General features: G+C 52.7%; 6 protein-coding genes across 6 annotated transcripts; 5 read left to right on the top strand and 1 right to left on the bottom strand.

Moving 5' to 3' along the window:
• Positions 1–501: 501 nt before the first annotated feature.
• J4E79_000554 (uncharacterized protein) lies at positions 502–3653 on the top strand (the record flags this gene model as incomplete). Its single annotated transcript, XM_049349470.1, has 4 exons — positions 502–525; positions 579–1737; positions 1809–3430; positions 3483–3653. The coding sequence occupies 4 exons, from the start codon at positions 502–504 to the stop codon at positions 3651–3653; spliced, it is 2976 nt and encodes a 991-aa protein (XP_049216257.1).
• A 1655-nt stretch (positions 3654–5308) lies between these two features.
• Positions 5309–7744, bottom strand: J4E79_000555 (uncharacterized protein; the record flags this gene model as incomplete). Its single annotated transcript, XM_049349471.1, has 1 exon — positions 5309–7744. One exon carries the CDS (start codon positions 7742–7744, stop codon positions 5309–5311), a length of 2436 nt encoding a protein of 811 aa, XP_049216258.1.
• A 666-nt stretch (positions 7745–8410) lies between these two features.
• On the top strand, positions 8411–10105 carry J4E79_000556 (uncharacterized protein; the record flags this gene model as incomplete). Its single annotated transcript, XM_049349472.1, has 3 exons — positions 8411–8521; positions 8704–9018; positions 9071–10105. 3 exons carry the CDS (start codon positions 8411–8413, stop codon positions 10103–10105), a joined length of 1461 nt encoding a protein of 486 aa, XP_049216259.1.
• Positions 10106–10755: 650 nt separating this feature from the next.
• J4E79_000557 (uncharacterized protein) lies at positions 10756–12102 on the top strand (the record flags this gene model as incomplete). Its single annotated transcript, XM_049349473.1, has 4 exons — positions 10756–10782; positions 10838–11652; positions 11722–11896; positions 11950–12102. The coding sequence occupies 4 exons, from the start codon at positions 10756–10758 to the stop codon at positions 12100–12102; spliced, it is 1170 nt and encodes a 389-aa protein (XP_049216260.1).
• Positions 12103–14024: 1922 nt separating this feature from the next.
• J4E79_000558 (uncharacterized protein) lies at positions 14025–15239 on the top strand (the record flags this gene model as incomplete). Its single annotated transcript, XM_049349474.1, has 4 exons — positions 14025–14057; positions 14113–14629; positions 14686–14841; positions 14893–15239. The coding sequence occupies 4 exons, from the start codon at positions 14025–14027 to the stop codon at positions 15237–15239; spliced, it is 1053 nt and encodes a 350-aa protein (XP_049216261.1).
• Positions 15240–16242: 1003 nt separating this feature from the next.
• On the top strand, positions 16243–17219 carry J4E79_000559 (uncharacterized protein; the record flags this gene model as incomplete). Its single annotated transcript, XM_049349475.1, has 4 exons — positions 16243–16275; positions 16350–16559; positions 16613–17063; positions 17131–17219. 4 exons carry the CDS (start codon positions 16243–16245, stop codon positions 17217–17219), a joined length of 783 nt encoding a protein of 260 aa, XP_049216262.1.
• Positions 17220–17506: the final 287 nt, after the last annotated feature.

The following is a 17506-nucleotide window of genomic DNA, read 5'->3' on the forward strand; positions in this document are numbered from 1 at the left end:
AGCTCTATTAGCAAGTCACAACGCAATTCTACGCTGTTCTCGACGCGTCGCTCTCGGATGAAGAAGGATGCAGCCACTGTTCGATTCGGAGTCGAACTGAACCTTTACCCTGACGTCTGCTTGCTAAAGTCTGGTCGTTGATATCGTGCCGTATTCGGCTAATCTGGATCGAGCCGATGTCGGGAAGGCTACATTCGACCGTAATTCGCAATCCAAGGCTGGCGTCATTGACGCTGGTAATGACCTAGTGCAGGACGCTCAAGTTGTCGAGATGCAGGTGGGCGTTGCTCTCGCTGCGTCGGCTAACCGAAACTAGCACGCGATGACAGGGATCGCGCCTTCCTCTGTTTACCGTCCGAGCGCAGGCCCAAACAATCGATATCCGACATCCGCAACACCAACGTCAACGACAACGACGACGCGCTTGTGCTTTTGGCCGCGCCGGGGTATGCCTTACTGTTATCTTTCCCTTCGCTAGACGTAGGTACACACAATTCAATCATGGATACTGCCAACGAGAACACGGTACGTATCCCCATCCCTTGCCCGGCTCGAGTCTAATCTCACGATCATTGTAGGGTATCGCGAAGCGCTCGGGCATCAAACCGCCGTCTACCTTCTCCCACATCACCTCGCCGCCTCCCAAAGCCCTGGGCGAATTGCACGAAGCCGGCGCGAACGCACGCAGTGGAATGCCGATACCCACGGCGAAACACAAGCCCTCCGGCTGTAAATTGCCCCTCTCCATACCAGTCGCACCGGACAGGTCGCTGACTCTCCCAGTACCCGAGCCTGCATTCAAGCAACGGAAGACGCTCGCAGAGCAAGCAGGCGAGCCGATTTCTCGAAGAATACCCCCGCCGCCCAAGACGTCGAATGGCATCAAAGGTACACTGGCGCGTGGACTCGCAGCGTCCACGTCGCGCGCTACTTCGAAACCGACAGCGAGACATCCTGCCGCCTCCACGCTCAGTGGCAGTGTTGGTGGAGCTCCCAAGACTACCGGGGCTGCGAGGCCAAAGTCAGCCTACGGCCACGGAAGCCATGTTCGGAGCAAGTCCTACCAGCAAGGGCCGCGTCCGGCGACAGCAATGCTGAGCAGAGATGACGATGACGACAGTGAGCAAGCAGAGCGCAAAGGTGTGCAACCATTTCTTATGTCTACGAACCCCTACCCCAGTGCAAGAGTGCCTGGTGGCATGCTTCCTCAATTGAAGAAGCGCACAACCTCCCTCAATGTATCCGAACAGAGAATCGCTCGTGTGTCAGGTCCGCGAGCGGTCTCATCCCCTTCCCACTTCCGCCCCGTCACTCCGGTCATCGAAGAACCCGCCGACACCGACTGCGACGACATCTGCACCGCGGTTGGCGCGCTCACATTGGGCGCGGCCAAGGCAGACGTGCGTGGCAGTCAAGTCGGATGCGGTATGACTTCTGACAACGGGACGAATCCTTTCCTGAAGCCAAAGAAACCCCAGTCCCATCTTCCCCAGCCTACACCTACACCTGTTCGGCAGCAGCAGGTAGACCCGTCACCGTATCGACCTCCATCTACGCCGCGCAGATCAGCACAAGCACCTTTTCTGAATCGCTTCACTAACGATCGCTGCCCAGACTTTTACAACGACCGCATGGAGGCTATGGAACGCGATTTCCGCATGTTCAAGGAGAAGATGGAAACAGACGTGCGACAGGCTACTGACTACAAGGAGTCGATCCAACAACTTCAAAGCCGCGGTATGTTACGAAATCTGCTTTTCAGACTCGCCTCCAGTCAAATACACACATGCTAACGCCGTTTCCGATAGTCACGGAACTCGAGGCCATCCGCGCGCGCTTGGAAATCGTCAACAAAGGCTTGGAGTCCGAGCTCGACGATACCCGAAGTTGCTTCAAGTCAGTAAAGATGGAACTCGAGATGATGCAACAGAAACACACATACGAAGTCGATGATGTACGGCGAAAACTACGCAACGAAGCCGAAGACTTGGAGTCGCAGCACCGGAAGGACACCGACCGAATGCAGAGGGAACGAGATGAGGCAGAAAGGAAGATGCGCAGCGAATTTGACGAACGGATCGACAAGCTGCTGAAAGAACACAATGAGGAATTAGCTGGCTTACGGAAGAAGCTGGACGCCGACACCGAGTCGGAGCGAAGCAGGCGCGCACAAGAAGCACAAAAGATCGAGGAGGAGTATGGTTCCAAACTCCGAGCGGCTGCTATGGAAGCAGACACGAAACACCGCGAAGCGCAACTTGTCCAGGGCGAGCTCACCAACGTCAAATCCGAACTCGATCGTGAGAGGATGCTCAAGAATGGCCTCCAAGCACAACTTACAGAATCGACTACTAACAACCTTACATTGGATGCGGCAAACAAGGCAATGATGGAGAAGATTAAATTCCTTGAGTCGGACAGCCAGCAGCAAGCCAACTCCTTCAACGAACTTCACAAGCGAATGGACGATGCCATCGAGGCTGCGAAAAGAGCGGAGGACAAACTTCGTCAAGAAGAAACACTACGACGGAAGCTTTTCAACCAAGTGCAGGAACTGAAGGGCAACATCAGAGTTATGTGTCGTGTGAGGCCAACCCATGACACAGAACGCAACCCGGCGCAAATCTCGTTTCCCGACACCGATACCGACAGCAAAGAAGTGGCAGTTCTCGGTCCAAGCAAGCAAAGTGCGACTGGCAAGGATATCACCTCCGCCTATGCCTACTCTTTCGATCGTGTGTTTGGTCCAGCCTCGCAGAACAGCGAAGTTTTTGAGGAGATCAGTCAGCTTGTGCAGAGCGCTCTTGATGGCTACAACGTCTGCATCTTCTGCTACGGTCAAACAGGAGCCGGAAAGACGTTCACCATGTCATCGGCTGACGGTATGATCCCTCGTGCAACCGCTCAGATCTGGAACGAAGCGCAGCGATTGCAAGAGAAGGGCTGGACATACAACATGGAAGGTTCTTTCCTGGAAGTCTACAACGAGACATACAACGACTTGCTTGGCCGCTCAGAGGATCTAGATAAGAAGAAGGTAGAGGTGCGACACGATGCGGCGAAAAAGCAAACGATCCTTGAGAACGCAGTCAGTGTCAAGCTTGACGGTCCAAAGAGTGTTGAGGAGATTTTGATGACTGCCGACAAGAACAGGACGGTAGCAGCTACCAAGGCCAACATGCGTTCCAGCCGAAGTCACTCTGTTTTCATCCTGAAACTCGTCGGAACCAACGAGATCACCGGTGAGAGGAGCGAAGGCACACTGAACTTGGTCGATCTTGCCGGATCTGAGCGACTCGAGCACTCCAAGGCTGAAGGTGCACGTCTCAAGGAGACGCAAAATATCAACAAGAGTTTGAGCTGTTTGGGCGACGTTATCAACGCTCTTGGATCAAAGGAGGGTACACACGTACCGTACAGGAACTCCAAGGTATGTTACACAGCGCTGATGTCGAGTCACTCACATACTAACATCTACACAGCTCACATACCTCCTCCAATACTCGCTCGGCGGCAACTCGAAAACGCTCATGTTCGTCATGGTCAGCCCGCTACAAGCACATCTCCAAGAGACGATTACGAGTCTCAAATTCGCAACGAAGGTACACAACACGCACATCGGAACAGCAAAGAAGCAGACCAAGACATCGTAGACATGGTGGTCAAGATGTGGATTGGCTTTGGGCCTTGTGGCTCGCGCGTGTCGCAGAGTCGGGCGTTTGGTTGTTTTGGCTAGGAAACGAGGTGTTTGCGTATATATCCTCTTTTGTGTTCTCAAGCAACGGGCCTTTGAAGTGTTCGAGGTCAATATTGCTTTTGCTTGGTTTGTATAGCCATGGGTGTTTGTGGAGTCCAGGGTTCGTCTGGGCGGGGCGCAAGTCGTGCGGGCGTGAAGCTAGCATGCTGGCGTTTGGGGTATCTTTTGGTAGCTATGTGGGGAATGATGAGCCATACTTTTTTTCAGATCTATCTTTTGGGGGACAAGGAGTCGTGTTTGTGAGATGTATATAAACACTCCTCGCAGTTGTCTTTCTCTTCTTACTATCCACCACTTTATCTTTGCGATTTACGAAAACATCTCTGACATGGTTGCATGTGTCTGGACTGCTTCGGTCAGAACACCGCTGTATTCATTGCACAGCGATATTCCATTGCTCTCAAACAACCGAAAAGTCTCTCACCCAAGCCTATGTCGTTGTCCTCCCTCTGGGTTCCAGAAAGACGCTTGTCGAGGGCGCTTTTTTCGAGCTTCAAAAGCGCGTTATCTCAATCAGTCCTTCTCGACATACATGGATACAATGCCGAACTCGAGTTCACCAAAACGGCGCTCGCTGTCCGCCATGTGCTGCTGGAGCGAGCTACGTACGTCTTTTCTCCATGGATTCGAAATCCAAAATCGACAAACGATGTGAATGTTTCTCCTCCTGCAGATATAGAGTACAGAAAGGGACCACCGCGCTGTCGACATCGCTCCTATCATTTCGGCAAGTCCAGGTATAAAAGCAACGTGCTACGACTCTGTCTTCCTTCCTCCATACTGTTCTTTCAAGAACGGGATTTCCAAAATCCCGGAAAAGTACTTTTATGGCGCGGTCTCCAGACCCCCGTCTTTTATCAAAAATTCGACGTACAAAAGACATGTGCGCTCATCTGCACTCCCATCAAAACATCATCCGCAGAACCAGGTTCTACATTCCTCAAACGAACGTCCTCCGCCACCTTTCCAAAATTCGAAAGGACAGCTTGAATGTTGTCTCCTGGCTGTCCCATCGCCATCTGCGATACCGAGAGGAGAAACGAAAAAGGGTTGGAAACGATGCCATGATTCTTCCGCGTCTCTCGCCTTCCTCCAAAAAGTAAAAGAGATGGGTCTATGTTCTGGCGACCAGAATAACAAACCCATCGATATGATGAGAGATTGTGGATCGAGATTCAGAATACGACCGCGCATGTGTGGAGTCGAGCTGGATATGTCATGGCACACGAGACAGTCAAAACCTGCAGAGTACTTCGTCTTTATTCTACGGGGACTTGATGGCTTTCCGAACATTGACATGCACGAAATTCTGTCCGAGTTCCGTACGAGTGTTTCAAAAACGAGAATGAGCTACTCCATGGAGATGAAGAAGGCCGGGCAAAATCCAAAACGCAGCTGCTAAAATCGTTGCGATGATGAACATCATCACCATCAAAGACTGCAATTCCTATTACCGATGCTCCAGGGTATCAATATTATGGTATCATCGCTACATATTCTCATATGACATGGCTGCCAGTACTTGCTGCGAGGCAATCCGCTGCTAATCCCTCACTCCCTCCCCGGGGGCCTCCAATCAAAAAGATCTCCCGCCTCCGTACTCCACGGCCCGACATCCTTATCCACAACCGGACTAGGTAGCTCGACCTCTCCCATAGCAGCCGACGGAACATTGGTATCCACCTGCAGACTCTGTGTCCTCTTGAACTTCCGCCTAGGATCAGTTCTTTTGATGAGCGCATCCAGTCCACTGCTTTTCTTCTTCTTTGGTTTCTCGGCCACGATGGCAGTGATAGGTGGATCGTCTACGCTATCGGCCATGTTGCTGGACGTCTTTGGTAGATTGCGCTTCTCCCAGTCATCTGCTGTGCTGGGTATCGGTGCGTCGTTTTCGCTTCTTACGCGTCTGAAGTTTCTGCTGGGCGATTTACCTGCGCTGGTTATGTTTGAGACGTCTTCGATGGGGTCGGGGAGGGCTTTGGCTAGGTTGTGGGGCTTTTGGAGGAGAGATGCGAGTTCCGTTGTGCTCATCATAGGACCTTTCTTATTCGCTCGGAGAGGATGCGGCGGAAGAGGTACAGACTCATTTGGAGGGGCTGGAGCTGGTTCCTCCTGTACTAAGGGCGTTGCGGCTGCTTGCTTCTTGGATCGTTTCGGCGGCCGCTTGGGGAAGCCGCCGGTCGAGAGTGGGACTTTGCGAGGCGAAGTTGATGATGTGCGTGATTGTGTTTCAGAGGCTTCAGTATGCGCTGGCGAGACGTCTCGCGATGTTGATATCGGTGGATCAAGGACGGGTACAGGTGGCGATGGGGCCTTGCGCGTTGATGCAGACTTATCCCCAATATTGCTTCTTGGCTGTGCTTTTCGGACAGTCTTGTCTCGTGGAGGAGATTTCGACTTTGTAGGTTGACGTTTAGATGGCGGCTCAATCGGTGTCTTGTCCGCCAGTTTCTTGATAGTGGTAGGTTTGGATTCGGAGACTGTCTCCGAAGGGGAAAATACGGACTGAGGCTGAGGTGGAGACGATAAAATTATTAGTTGCTGGTCCATGAGGCCATGTATAACTTCTGGATCTTCGGGAACACTCGGTGATGGGAGCGGGGGAGATCTGGAGACTCTGGCTCTCTTTGGAGCGAGACTGTCACCATCCTGTGCCTCTGTATTTCTTCGCTTGGCTTTAGCCACCCGTTTCGACGCTACAGAGGCGACCTCTTGTGGCGGATTACTGTTCTGTGATATTGCAGGTGATGGCTCCTTGCTTGTGACGCGTGGTACCGGTCGAGCTCTGACATTGGAACTAGTCGCTCTGGCCTCACTAGCTGCCCTTATGGTCTTCTGAGGCAGCGACTGACACAGCAAGGTTCCGCGCTTTACACCCGCCGACAATCGAAGAGATTTCGCTTTGCGGTTAGGAGGAGGCGAAGGTGGTGGCGGAGTGGGGTCTTTGGGTGGCTGCTTTGTTGGTTGTAAGGCGAAGTCGACGTTCGTCAGGCGATTCGAGGCGCTCACTGGAGGTGAAGATGGTGGCGCTCGTTGCTTCGGAGTCTCCAACGCTCGTACACTGGGTACTGGCACCTTGCCTTTCGGTATTCTTGGGGTTTGTACGGGTGGCTGCTGAGGTACAGCGGGCTGTGGTGCTGGGGTATGAAGTGCGCTCGATCGTGCTCTTGCTCTGGCAAGTTTCGGGGGTGTGCTCGGGAGAGTGACATCGGACAAGTCCGCCGGGTGAGGATCGGACTCGGACTCTATTGTGATGACAGTCGCTGTCGGCGGTATGAACTTGACAGGTTTCCGAGCATTCGCTGTGTCTGACGGTTGTACCTGTACAGCCGAGTCTCTCTTCGCTATGGGGCTCTCTTCTTGGACTGGGCTAGATGCTCTCCAGTTTGTGCGTGGCTGGCTGGTCTTTTGTCTTTTCGGGGTGGGTTCCTCAACCAGCTCATTCTCCTTTTCCTTGCGAGCCTCGTACGGAGATTTCATGGGCTGAGCCTTTCCAATTGGCCCTTTCGGTGTTCCAAGCAGTGTATTGAGCGATTTGTGACGTAGTTGCGATGCGCTTCGCTGGGCATTGGTCGGTGCCACTGACGATGGTCTCTGGAACGGTTTCGGCTGGGAAGGAGCGGTCGGGCGGGGTGGCTGTTCTTTCGTTTTCTTCTCAAGTAGTTGTGTCAGGTCGGTATGTGTGATGCCCATGGCCTCGGCGACCTCTACTAGAGCGCCATTGTTCAGGCTCAGTTCGTCACCCTCCTGCAGCTCGTTGCTGTCTTTGTGATAGGTATCTCCCAGAAAATTCCTTGCCTGGTCATATACCATGACCCGGCTGTTGAAGGTATGGAACTTGAGATAGCCATCCTGCCACCGCTTCTGCTTCCTCTTGACGTCTTGTGTATAGAGGCAACGAAATTCTGCCACGGGCGCGCTGTTCTGGGAGGCCGTGATCGCGGCTATGACTGAGGCATGCTGGGTATTACGAAGAGGTGCCGTCATCGCGTGAGTATACGGTCGAGACGCGTCGGGGCGTGCATGGGCGGCATAGGGCGGGGTCGTCGTGAGGGTGAAGGTCGAGAGATGTGACGGTGACGCGCCTCGGCGGAACAAACCGCGCCTGCTGTTCCGCGCGCGAGCACGTGGTTTAGCGCCTGCAGACTACGGCAGCGGCTACCCAGCCCTAAGACCCTAACGCCTTGAGCTTTCACCGGAAATACACCAGGGGTACGCGTTTTCCCAAGCTTTTCCACTTCAGTCATGACACGTCTTCGTACCCGGCGGCCCAACGCTGGGTGGCCTCGCACCGTGATGCCGTCCGGTCCACAGCTGACGGTACCAAACGCGGGCATCAGGTGTAACCGCAATCTTGAATTCGCTTCCCGCGTCGAGGAGGGGACCTAGCAAATCACTCCTCCCCGCGAGGCTTTCACACTCCACTTTAGACAACTAATCGGTCTAAGCGGCCAGCGAATTATCGCGACAACCTGGTGCGGGGCCCTTCGGTACCCCTGCTTACCCTCACCTCAATTAACACACAGCAGTGAGCACAGCCACCGCTAGTCGACGCGCAAGCATTACCTACTGCCCTCCGCCCATAACTCGTATTATTCTGTCCTTCTTACCTCAGGCCTGCGTCGCACACGATAGCTGCCATCACATCGCAAGATGCAGCGCATGCAGAGGATTACCGGGCGTTTCCTTACGAGGACGCCCAACGAGGCCGATGTCGAAGCCATGCTGAAGGACTTCACCGACTCGCAGGTTATGTTGGAAAAGGTACGTCCGGTGTGGCTTAACATCTCACATTGCTCGGTCCTATGAACTAGTGGGGCCAGCCATCCAAACCCATCACATCCAGTTCCAACCACCCACGTCAATCGACTGCTATGCATGCTATGTGTGGCACACGAGTCGAGTATACACGTTGGCATTGAATCTCCAACTAACCCCCCTCTCAGCTCGAAGCGTCAGCGAAGCAATGGCGGGACGCGTGGACCAACATCCTCAACCACCAACTCACGTCGGTCGAGCTCATATACGCTATCTTCAAACCACTCGGCGGCGAAGGCTCCAACAGCACCCATGCCCATGCCGAAACCCCACCTGCGGTCCTGGAGCGTGTCCATGGCCTACACGAGGCCTTTTCCGAGCTGAAGACCGACATGATGGAGGAAGTCAAGGACATTGACAGGAAATTGGTCATCCCAGCGAAGCTGGCTCGCGACGCCTTGAAGCCCATGGAGAAGGCTATCAAGAAGCGAGAGGATGCAAAGGTCAGTCAGCCTATAGACCACACTGTGAGCCATGCTGACCACGCCATTGCAGGTCGACTATGAGCGCTACAAAAGCCGCTGCGAAACCCTTCAGGCCAAGAAGACGCGCTCGGAACGCGAGAACAGCGCTCTTGCCAAGCACGAAGTCGATCTCGAGCGCTCCACACACGCATACCAACTCGCCGACGAGAACCTCCGAGACCGCCTGCCACGCCTGAATGCCGCAACCTTCTCCATTTTACCACATCTCCTCGCGAACCAGATCGTACTGCAAAACAACCTGATTGGAAACTTGTACACTGTACTACACCAGTACTCACACGAGCAAGGATACCCCGATCCACCACCAGAGCCAGAGGAAGTTATCCCACTATGGGACTCCAACTTTACACCACTGCGCCAGGAAATGGAGACCAGCCTGGGCCTGCTGAAGACGGGCAAGGCGGTTCATTTGCCAATGAGACTACCGGATAAGGGAGAGACGTTGACAGGCTTGGGCATTAGGAATAAGGTCATGCCTGGTCGGAGAGTCAGCAGCAGCGACAGTGTGCCCACCATCACAGGAGGCGGAAGACCCCCGCGACCATCCCAGACCTTGTCATCGACCTCCGAGAATGGCCCGCCCATAAGCCTCTCTAATAAGCCCTCATACAGCTCTCTCAGCGCCTCAAAGCCCAAGATCGGCGGTTCACCGCATCTGAGCGCTGGGCAGGGTATGTATGATCGCCGTCTCTCGTCTACATCACAGGCTTCCTCTTACTCAAATGGGACCAACGGTGATTCTTACTTCAACAACAACAAGATATCCTCTGCCTCGAACGGGTCAACTCCAACCGGCTATCCCTCGTCACCTAACCCGGCCGCAGGGAAGAAGAAGCCGCCCCCACCGCCACCGAAGAAGATAGCATCTTTCCAGTACGAGTACGTGACAGCCATGTACGATTTCGACAGTCTCACGGATGGCGATCTGCATTTCAAAGAAGGCGACCGAATTCGCGTGATCAAGAAGACGCAAAGCTCGCAGGACTGGTGGCAGGGTGAAGTTAATGGAAAGCAGGGCAGCTTTCCTGCAAACTACTGCAAGTGATTTGGTCAATGCGATGAGATGGGAGGGCTTCAATGATATCCAAAACTGCATTAGAAGGTGGCGTTACGGTAATTGGGCACTCTTGATGACATGGCGAGCAGACACAGAACAACTAGGAAGAAACTTAGGCAATTCAAATTGAGTAGCTTTTGTGTTTTTGTACACACTGGGGTTGCGTTCTGACTCTAATAACTGAAGTATGATAATATGTAATGCTCTTCATGCTATGCTCAGATTTGTGACATGACGAGAGACATTGAACAGAGTGAGATTGACAACTAGATCGCGCCTCTTATGGTGGTGGCTCGGTACCTGTTCGCTACTATTAATAGTGTTGACGAAGCCGCTCACCAATGGAACCCCCATGGCACATCTGCGTCCGTGGGCCAAACTTCAGCTCGAGGCAATCTAGCCCCCGCCTTCAGCCCCCACATTGCAGTCCGTAGCTCCCGCGCGCCGTCGAGAAGGCGCAGTTAAAGCCTCCCTGCGTCATGAGGTGCCTGCCTGATGCGCGCAGGTGTGCCTGCATCTATGAGCCTCGTGCGACAGCCGCAGCAGGCTCGTCGGCGTCAAGCGTCATATAGAGCACCGCGCCGCACTCCACTCTTACCTAGGCATCATAACCCACTATCCTATCGCTAATGGACAGTATGGCTGATAAGATCACGATACAGACGGTAGGTGTAGCCTGACAGCATTGGTATGCGCTGAACGGATGCTTACAAGTACCAGACCAGCGCTTTGACACCGCCCTTCTCTCCCCGTCCCATCCCACCCCCAACCGCTACCGCTGCCACACTCAGTAGTCCCACATCGCCATCCGACACCGCGCATCAGAATGGTCATATTACTACCAGCCTGGGTCGGACCACGACAGGCCCGCAACCACGTGAGCCCGTGCTCGACTCGGTCATAGCAATACCGCTCACGGCGGAAGAGTCCCTTCCCACCATAAGCGGCAAGAACAACGAAGCATACCTCACCAACGACGACCCCCGTCAGTTCCTCTTATACGATCTCGATCTCTCTCGCTTGAACCGCATACATGGACACCTATGGATGGCAGGCCGGCCCATGCGCGCCAGGCCATTGCACAGATACACGATGCTGGGCATGGAAGTGCTAGGCACACAACAAATGGATTTACATCTGCTGAAGTACTCGACCAAGCTTATAGTCAAGCCGTTGCCGGAATGGATGCTCAGCTATGAGTTCTGGCAAGATTACATCTGCAAGCCTGCGGATGCGGATCCTGATGACGAGACAGCAAAAGGCCTGTGGGAGAGTGCAGCGGGGTTCCTGGTAAGCTATGTGTGGCTTATCACTACACCGCTGGACTTGAAGATCGCGCACGAGTACACGCTTCTACCGAGCTTTGTCACCTGGCACTGGTGGAAAGCTTTCGTGAGGGATTTCATGGGCCATGTGGATATCAACACGCTGCAGCAAGTCAACAAACGGTACCAGTTCGGTGATCTCAGGTTGGGAAGAATCAACAGCATCTATCGGACACGATTTGCGCATACGCATTTCGTGAGAGGGTATCTGTGAGTCCATCTCTTGTCCATTGAAAGCAAACGCTTTGGTAGGTTCATCTGCTAACACACCTCAAACAGCTACGGATACAATCGCTACGTGATCTTCTTCCAGCGAAACTTCTCCTGGATCCTCATTGTGTTCGTGTTCTTTAGTTTGGTTCTATCAGCCATGCAAGTTGGAGTGGGTCTGGAGGAACTCAAAGATAATCACCATTTCCTTAAAGCCACTTATTACTTCGTTGTTTTCAGCATGGTACGTACTTGCATGACACAGGATGTAACGTTATGGTATCTGACTCTCTCCAGATATCCGTGGTTGTCGTACTGGCGTTCGTTACAATCGTCTTTATCGGCATCTTTCTCTTCAATATGGGGAAGGCCATCACACATTCGAGGAGTACGCAGAAGAAGAGGTCTAAAGCGGCTAAGAATAATCAGGAGGAAGATGAGGGCGCGTGATATATGTCACGACGCATTCATCATGATTGACGGCATTCCTTTTCTGATACCCAATACTCATTAGATCAGTATTTCAATCCAATCCAAATTTCTTTTTTAACTCTCCTCATCCCGTCCGTTCTCCTTCTCCAGAGCCACAGGGTCCACATCCTCTTTTCGCTTCGCAGCCCGAAACATACCACCATGATACCACAACGCCAACACTGCAGCCATCGCCGACAAAGCCGACGGCACAACCATCGCCACTTTCAAAACCACACTATACTGCCCCTCAGGCGCGCTCACCACTTTACTGACTGCCATCCCGATTCCACCAAGACCGTTCACGAATGCAGGAAAGAAAACCCAATTTATCAACCACTGAACATTCCTCTGGTATTTCCACCATAGATACAACCAGCCTAGTAGACCGATGCAGCAGGCTAGGGCACAGAGATAAAATGAACCCGAGATCTGTTTAGCTGTAGGTGGTAGATCATCATACACTTCAGGACAGTCCCAGTATTCTTCGCACTCTATGCATCCTGCATATTCGTCGACGCCGTTGAGCTGTGGAAAGAATGAGGGGAGGAGGATGTAGCCGAGGAGGGTACACCAGGAGAAGATCTGCGCGAGGACTCTGTCGGTGTAGGAAACACTGTCATTGTAGGATGCGGGTTTCAAGAAGGATCGCAGGCTAAAGGGCATGGTGTTGTTGCGTGGGTTTCGCTGGTGTGATCTACGCGTTGGGTTTTCGCGTTTCGTGCTGGTGAAACTTGGGTTGGGTATTACGTCATCGCTTGGGCGCGCGACGAGGCGAGGCGGCGCTGGCGCGTTGTGTCTACCTCGACGAATTCTGGGCTCACGGCACGGTTCTTGGTGTTTGCATCAACCTTTCCTTCGCGGCGGAAAAATCGCTTTTGGTACTGGTGAGCGTCATCGTTTTGACCCTTCTCGGCCCACGATGAGGGCGGCGCTCGCGCGTTGTGTCTGCCCCAACTGTAAGGCGATCCAAACCATCACACCAACGATCTCTGTGCCTACGGCACGGTTTCCTGGTGCATCTATCACATCGACCTTTCCTTCGCGATGGAAGAATTGCTTTTGAAACGATGAAGCACGAGAGTGTTGTTGGGCATGTTTCGAGTACCTGTAATGCTGCGGCGTGATAATGCTACGACGTCGGGACGTCTTCACAACTGATCACCGTTACAAGGCTGACGGAAACTGAGCGGCAGCTGATGTGGCCGCTACTAAATGTCTGCGAAGTCAGAGACATTCGAGAGGACGAAGAAGATGCAAACGGATACCTTTAAAGCACAACACGATTGCGACACCAGTCCGATCGTCACACCATCTGGCCGTGAGATTATAGGTCCGCAAAAGCGATCTCATTCACGTTCTGGAAACACGAAAAGACGTTGAGACCGGCAGAACAGGAAAGATCTTCACAAATGCCTGCATATACAGCTTCGCCATTGAGCCATATCCTTTCCGGCGCGGAGCAACCGTATACTAGCACTCACAAGATACAGCCTCGCATAGTATCGGCAACACTCCATCGGGTTCGGCTTCGATCCTTCGGTTTCGGCGCCGTCCATTCACATACCGCCCAACGAAGATCCCTGCCTTGTCCTATATACCCATGTCGTTCCAAACGACTTCTGTGACTGCAGGTCCCGCCATGCAGACATACTGATTATTTCCGCCTATATTACCAGCCGAGCAGTCGGGTGTGCCAGTGGTATGATCGCAGCAATCAGGTACCTTTGCCACATGGAGGGTAAGACGGACGTGTTATCGGGTCCGTCTTACCAGTTGGTATACACCCAAGCGATGGCCTCGCATTTGGAATCGCTACATAATAGGTTTTATCTGATTCTTTTCTCTCTGCGTGGTTGTCGTCGACTGCTTCATGGTGTATTCGCCATTTCTACTCCATCATGTCTAACAGCGTTGCTCCAGAGGCTGTAATCGTATGTTTCATGTACTTTTCTGTCCTGATATGACTCTGCTAACGTATCTGCAAAGCCCATTGAGGCGACCCTTATGGCCTTGGCCATGTTCTTGGCTTCTGGTCGACTGGTTCCCCGCCTTTTACAGCGACAGTATCCTACCGTTAGCGACAGTCTCTTGATAGCGTCTATCCTGGATGCCATTGGCCTTTTCGTCACCGACTACCTGACGTACATATGGGGTGGCATGACAGATGATGCAGAGGCATCGACAGCTCGTGTGATCGCTCTCAAGAAGGTGCAATTCGCCGGCAATGCATTCTACGACACTGGCATCTACTGGCCAAAGTTGGCAATCCTCGCGCTATACTATAGGCTCATCCCTCCGACGATGCCGTGGTTGCGAAAAGCACTTTACGCAGTGACCCTTTTCACTGCAAGTGCCATGGTATCGACATTCTTTCTCGACACTTTCTGGTGCGGGCGCCAGGTCTCTTCGAATTGGTCCCCTGATGAGGCAGCCTGTAATACCTTCAGCTCCAAAGAAGTTTTCAGGATCGACTGGAGCCTTAATATCACCTCCGACGTGTTTAGTAAGCAATCCTGTATCATTGAGAGAGCGCATGAATCACTAACGTCGGACCAACAGTCTTCGCATTGCCATTCCCCCTACTTCGTTCACTACAGCTCCGGCGTCGCCAGATCTGGGGTCTTGTAGCGACGTTCTCACTTGGTATCGTCACGATAGCAATGAGTGTGCTTCGGTCTGCAACGATAGAGGTCATATATGCCTGGACCAACGTCTGTAAGTACATTCAGTCAAACACAACTTGAACTGTCGCTAACACATGTATAGACGTCCTTTCCATGACCGAAATGGCCGTCGCCATCATGGTAGTCTCATTGCCGTCGATGAGATCTTTCCTACGACGCGGCAGCCTCTTCTCCTCGAATAAGAAATCGCACTCTTCTGGGTCGCGCACATATGGACACCAAACACCAGCATCCGGGTCGCACAACTTTTTGCGTCCTTCCAGAAGAGGCAAGCACACCGCCCGCGTGCATACAGATGAAGACTCGGGCAGCGAAGTGGAGCTGAACACCATATCAAGGAAAGATGTCATCTACGAGACGCGCCGCGTTAGCGTGCAGTTTTCAAAGTCGCCTGATGAGGAACACGAGATTTCTGCCAAGTACCCATGAGGGTGGTTCAGGAGTCAATGCCATTGAGATGTAGCTAGTCGCTAATAGCAGCAAAAGCAAAAGTGATTCGAAGGATTGAACAAAATCTTTCTGTACGAGCTTTAGCAGCCGGGTCATCTCAACATACATTGTATTGTTACTTAATAGACCCTTGCCGTTGGGCTGACCACTCGCATCAACCCGGAATGATTGCGCTACCATCCCGCCAACTGCGGTCCGCACACGCCACCAAAAACGCCGCCGAGCGGTACATTCTTCCAGCCGAGCCGCAATAGTCCATGGCTCCGTGAGTTTCAATCACCTTTGCAAATACTCTTGACTGTGCCGCATTGCTGCCCTTGAAGCTGTGGATCGGCATTGGCCGAAGGGTCTGCATGCGGGAGGCCTCGTTTGGCAAAATTCATCGGTTCGCCTAACCGAGCACCAAAGGAAGCTACGATGCTTGACCAAGCTTATCAGCAGCGAAGGGCCGAACAAAACATAACCACGAATTAGAGGTTACACAGCCTTGATGCTCAATCAGGTATCCGTTGCACAACCCAGGAAATAAGAACTCACACGCTCGTCCCATGCGCCTGAAAAGCCGCTCCCACCATGGACCGAACCCACCGACACGGTACAGCCGTGTGTAAAGCGCAAGGGTCACAGTTGGAATCAGCCCATCTAACACGGCAGCCAGAACGCCTCTATTCCAGGCAAACTTCCGCGCGCCTGCATGCAGGGCTCACCCATTGCCATGCGATTCGACAATTCGAGGACAGAAGTCCGACCCCAGTTTCGCATGATAGGCGGTAGAATTCTTCGCCCAGACATACCCTCAGAAGCTATGGTATAATGGAAGCGCGGCAGAATATAGTACCCTGCATGCTATGGGAATTGGCTCAATATACATACTCCTTGCAGTACGCTGATTGAAGCGAAGTGCGGCGCAACTATCTATCCAACGGCTTTTATCCTGACTGTTTCGTGACTGCTGCTCTGTCACACCACAGCAGCAGCGAAGATGGCACACTACATTGATGGGAAAGACTGCATGGTAAGTTAGTTGGTGATACAACAAACTGATCTACGAAGAGGAAACACGATGCTGACTTGTCACAATTGTGATAGATCTCAGAATGGATCCTCCTGATCTTCGCATACTGTTTCGTTGCGGCGCGCATGTACACGCGTCTGTTTCGTCTGCGCTCGAGGCTGGACGCGTCGGATTATCTGTTGTTGGCTTCTGCGCTGGTTGCGTTGGGGTTGATTATTTGCGATACACTCACGTATCAGATGGGTGTGCTGGATGAGTATGAGACGTCGGAGAAGCTGTCTAAGGTGAGTTGTTTTCTTGATCGTCACACTCGGTGCGCGTCTAACACGTTGCGCAGATCTCATTCGCTTCGAACTACTTCTACGATGTTGGAATGGGTTTCCCCAAACTCAGCATGCTGGCGTTCTACTGGGCCTTTTTCAACCTCGCTGGTCACCCGGGACTGCGCAAGATGCTCTTCGGTATCACGGCTTTCGTCGTCGCGAGCTACCTGACTATCCTCTTCGACGACACGTTCTTCTGCGGCACACCTGTATCCGTGCAGTGGTCTCAGGAAGAGGGCGCTTGCTCCGTTTTCTACGCGCCAGAGCCGTTCATCTTGAACTTTACTCTCAACTTGGCCTGCTACCTGGCAGTTTACGCCGTTCCTGTTGTGCTTCTAGTCAAGGGTGTATTGAGGTCGTCTGCTGGTGTTGGTCTTACATTCGCGCTCGGTGCGCTCACTATTGCGTCGAGCATTGTGCGTTTCGCCTGCCTCAAGATTGGAACAGGGCAGGAGAACCTCGTTTGTAAGTTCACCATTCTGTGTGCGACATATTCCGTGCGCGACAACCAGGCTAACACTGTCTCTTTCAGATCCTTTGAGCATGGTGGAGATGACTCTCTCAATCATTGTTGTTGCGCTGCCGGGACTCAAGCCACTTGCGAGGAATACCAAGGTCTAGATACGAGACGTATGGTGGTTAGTTATGAGGAAGAGCATTTGCGATTACCAAACATAGACTGGAGCGGCGAAAGACTTTCAATTGGCCATAATGATCATAATAGATTTCTCAAACGGACGCGTTCTCATGCCACTTATTACATGTTCATGTTGGGGCCGCTGTGCAAGGCTGTGAGGCATGCTTCTAGCGGGGTCGAGTGCCCAGGTGTAAGCCATCCTACTAGCGTGGTGATGCCTTCCTTCCATCTGACATAGAACTCTACCCCGCTAACTATCATCGCACTACAT

Source organism: Alternaria viburni (genome assembly GCF_023758015.1).
Source record: "Alternaria viburni strain BMP 2772 chromosome Unknown scaffold_1, whole genome shotgun sequence".
Taxonomy (NCBI): Eukaryota; Fungi; Ascomycota; class Dothideomycetes; order Pleosporales; family Pleosporaceae; genus Alternaria; species Alternaria viburni.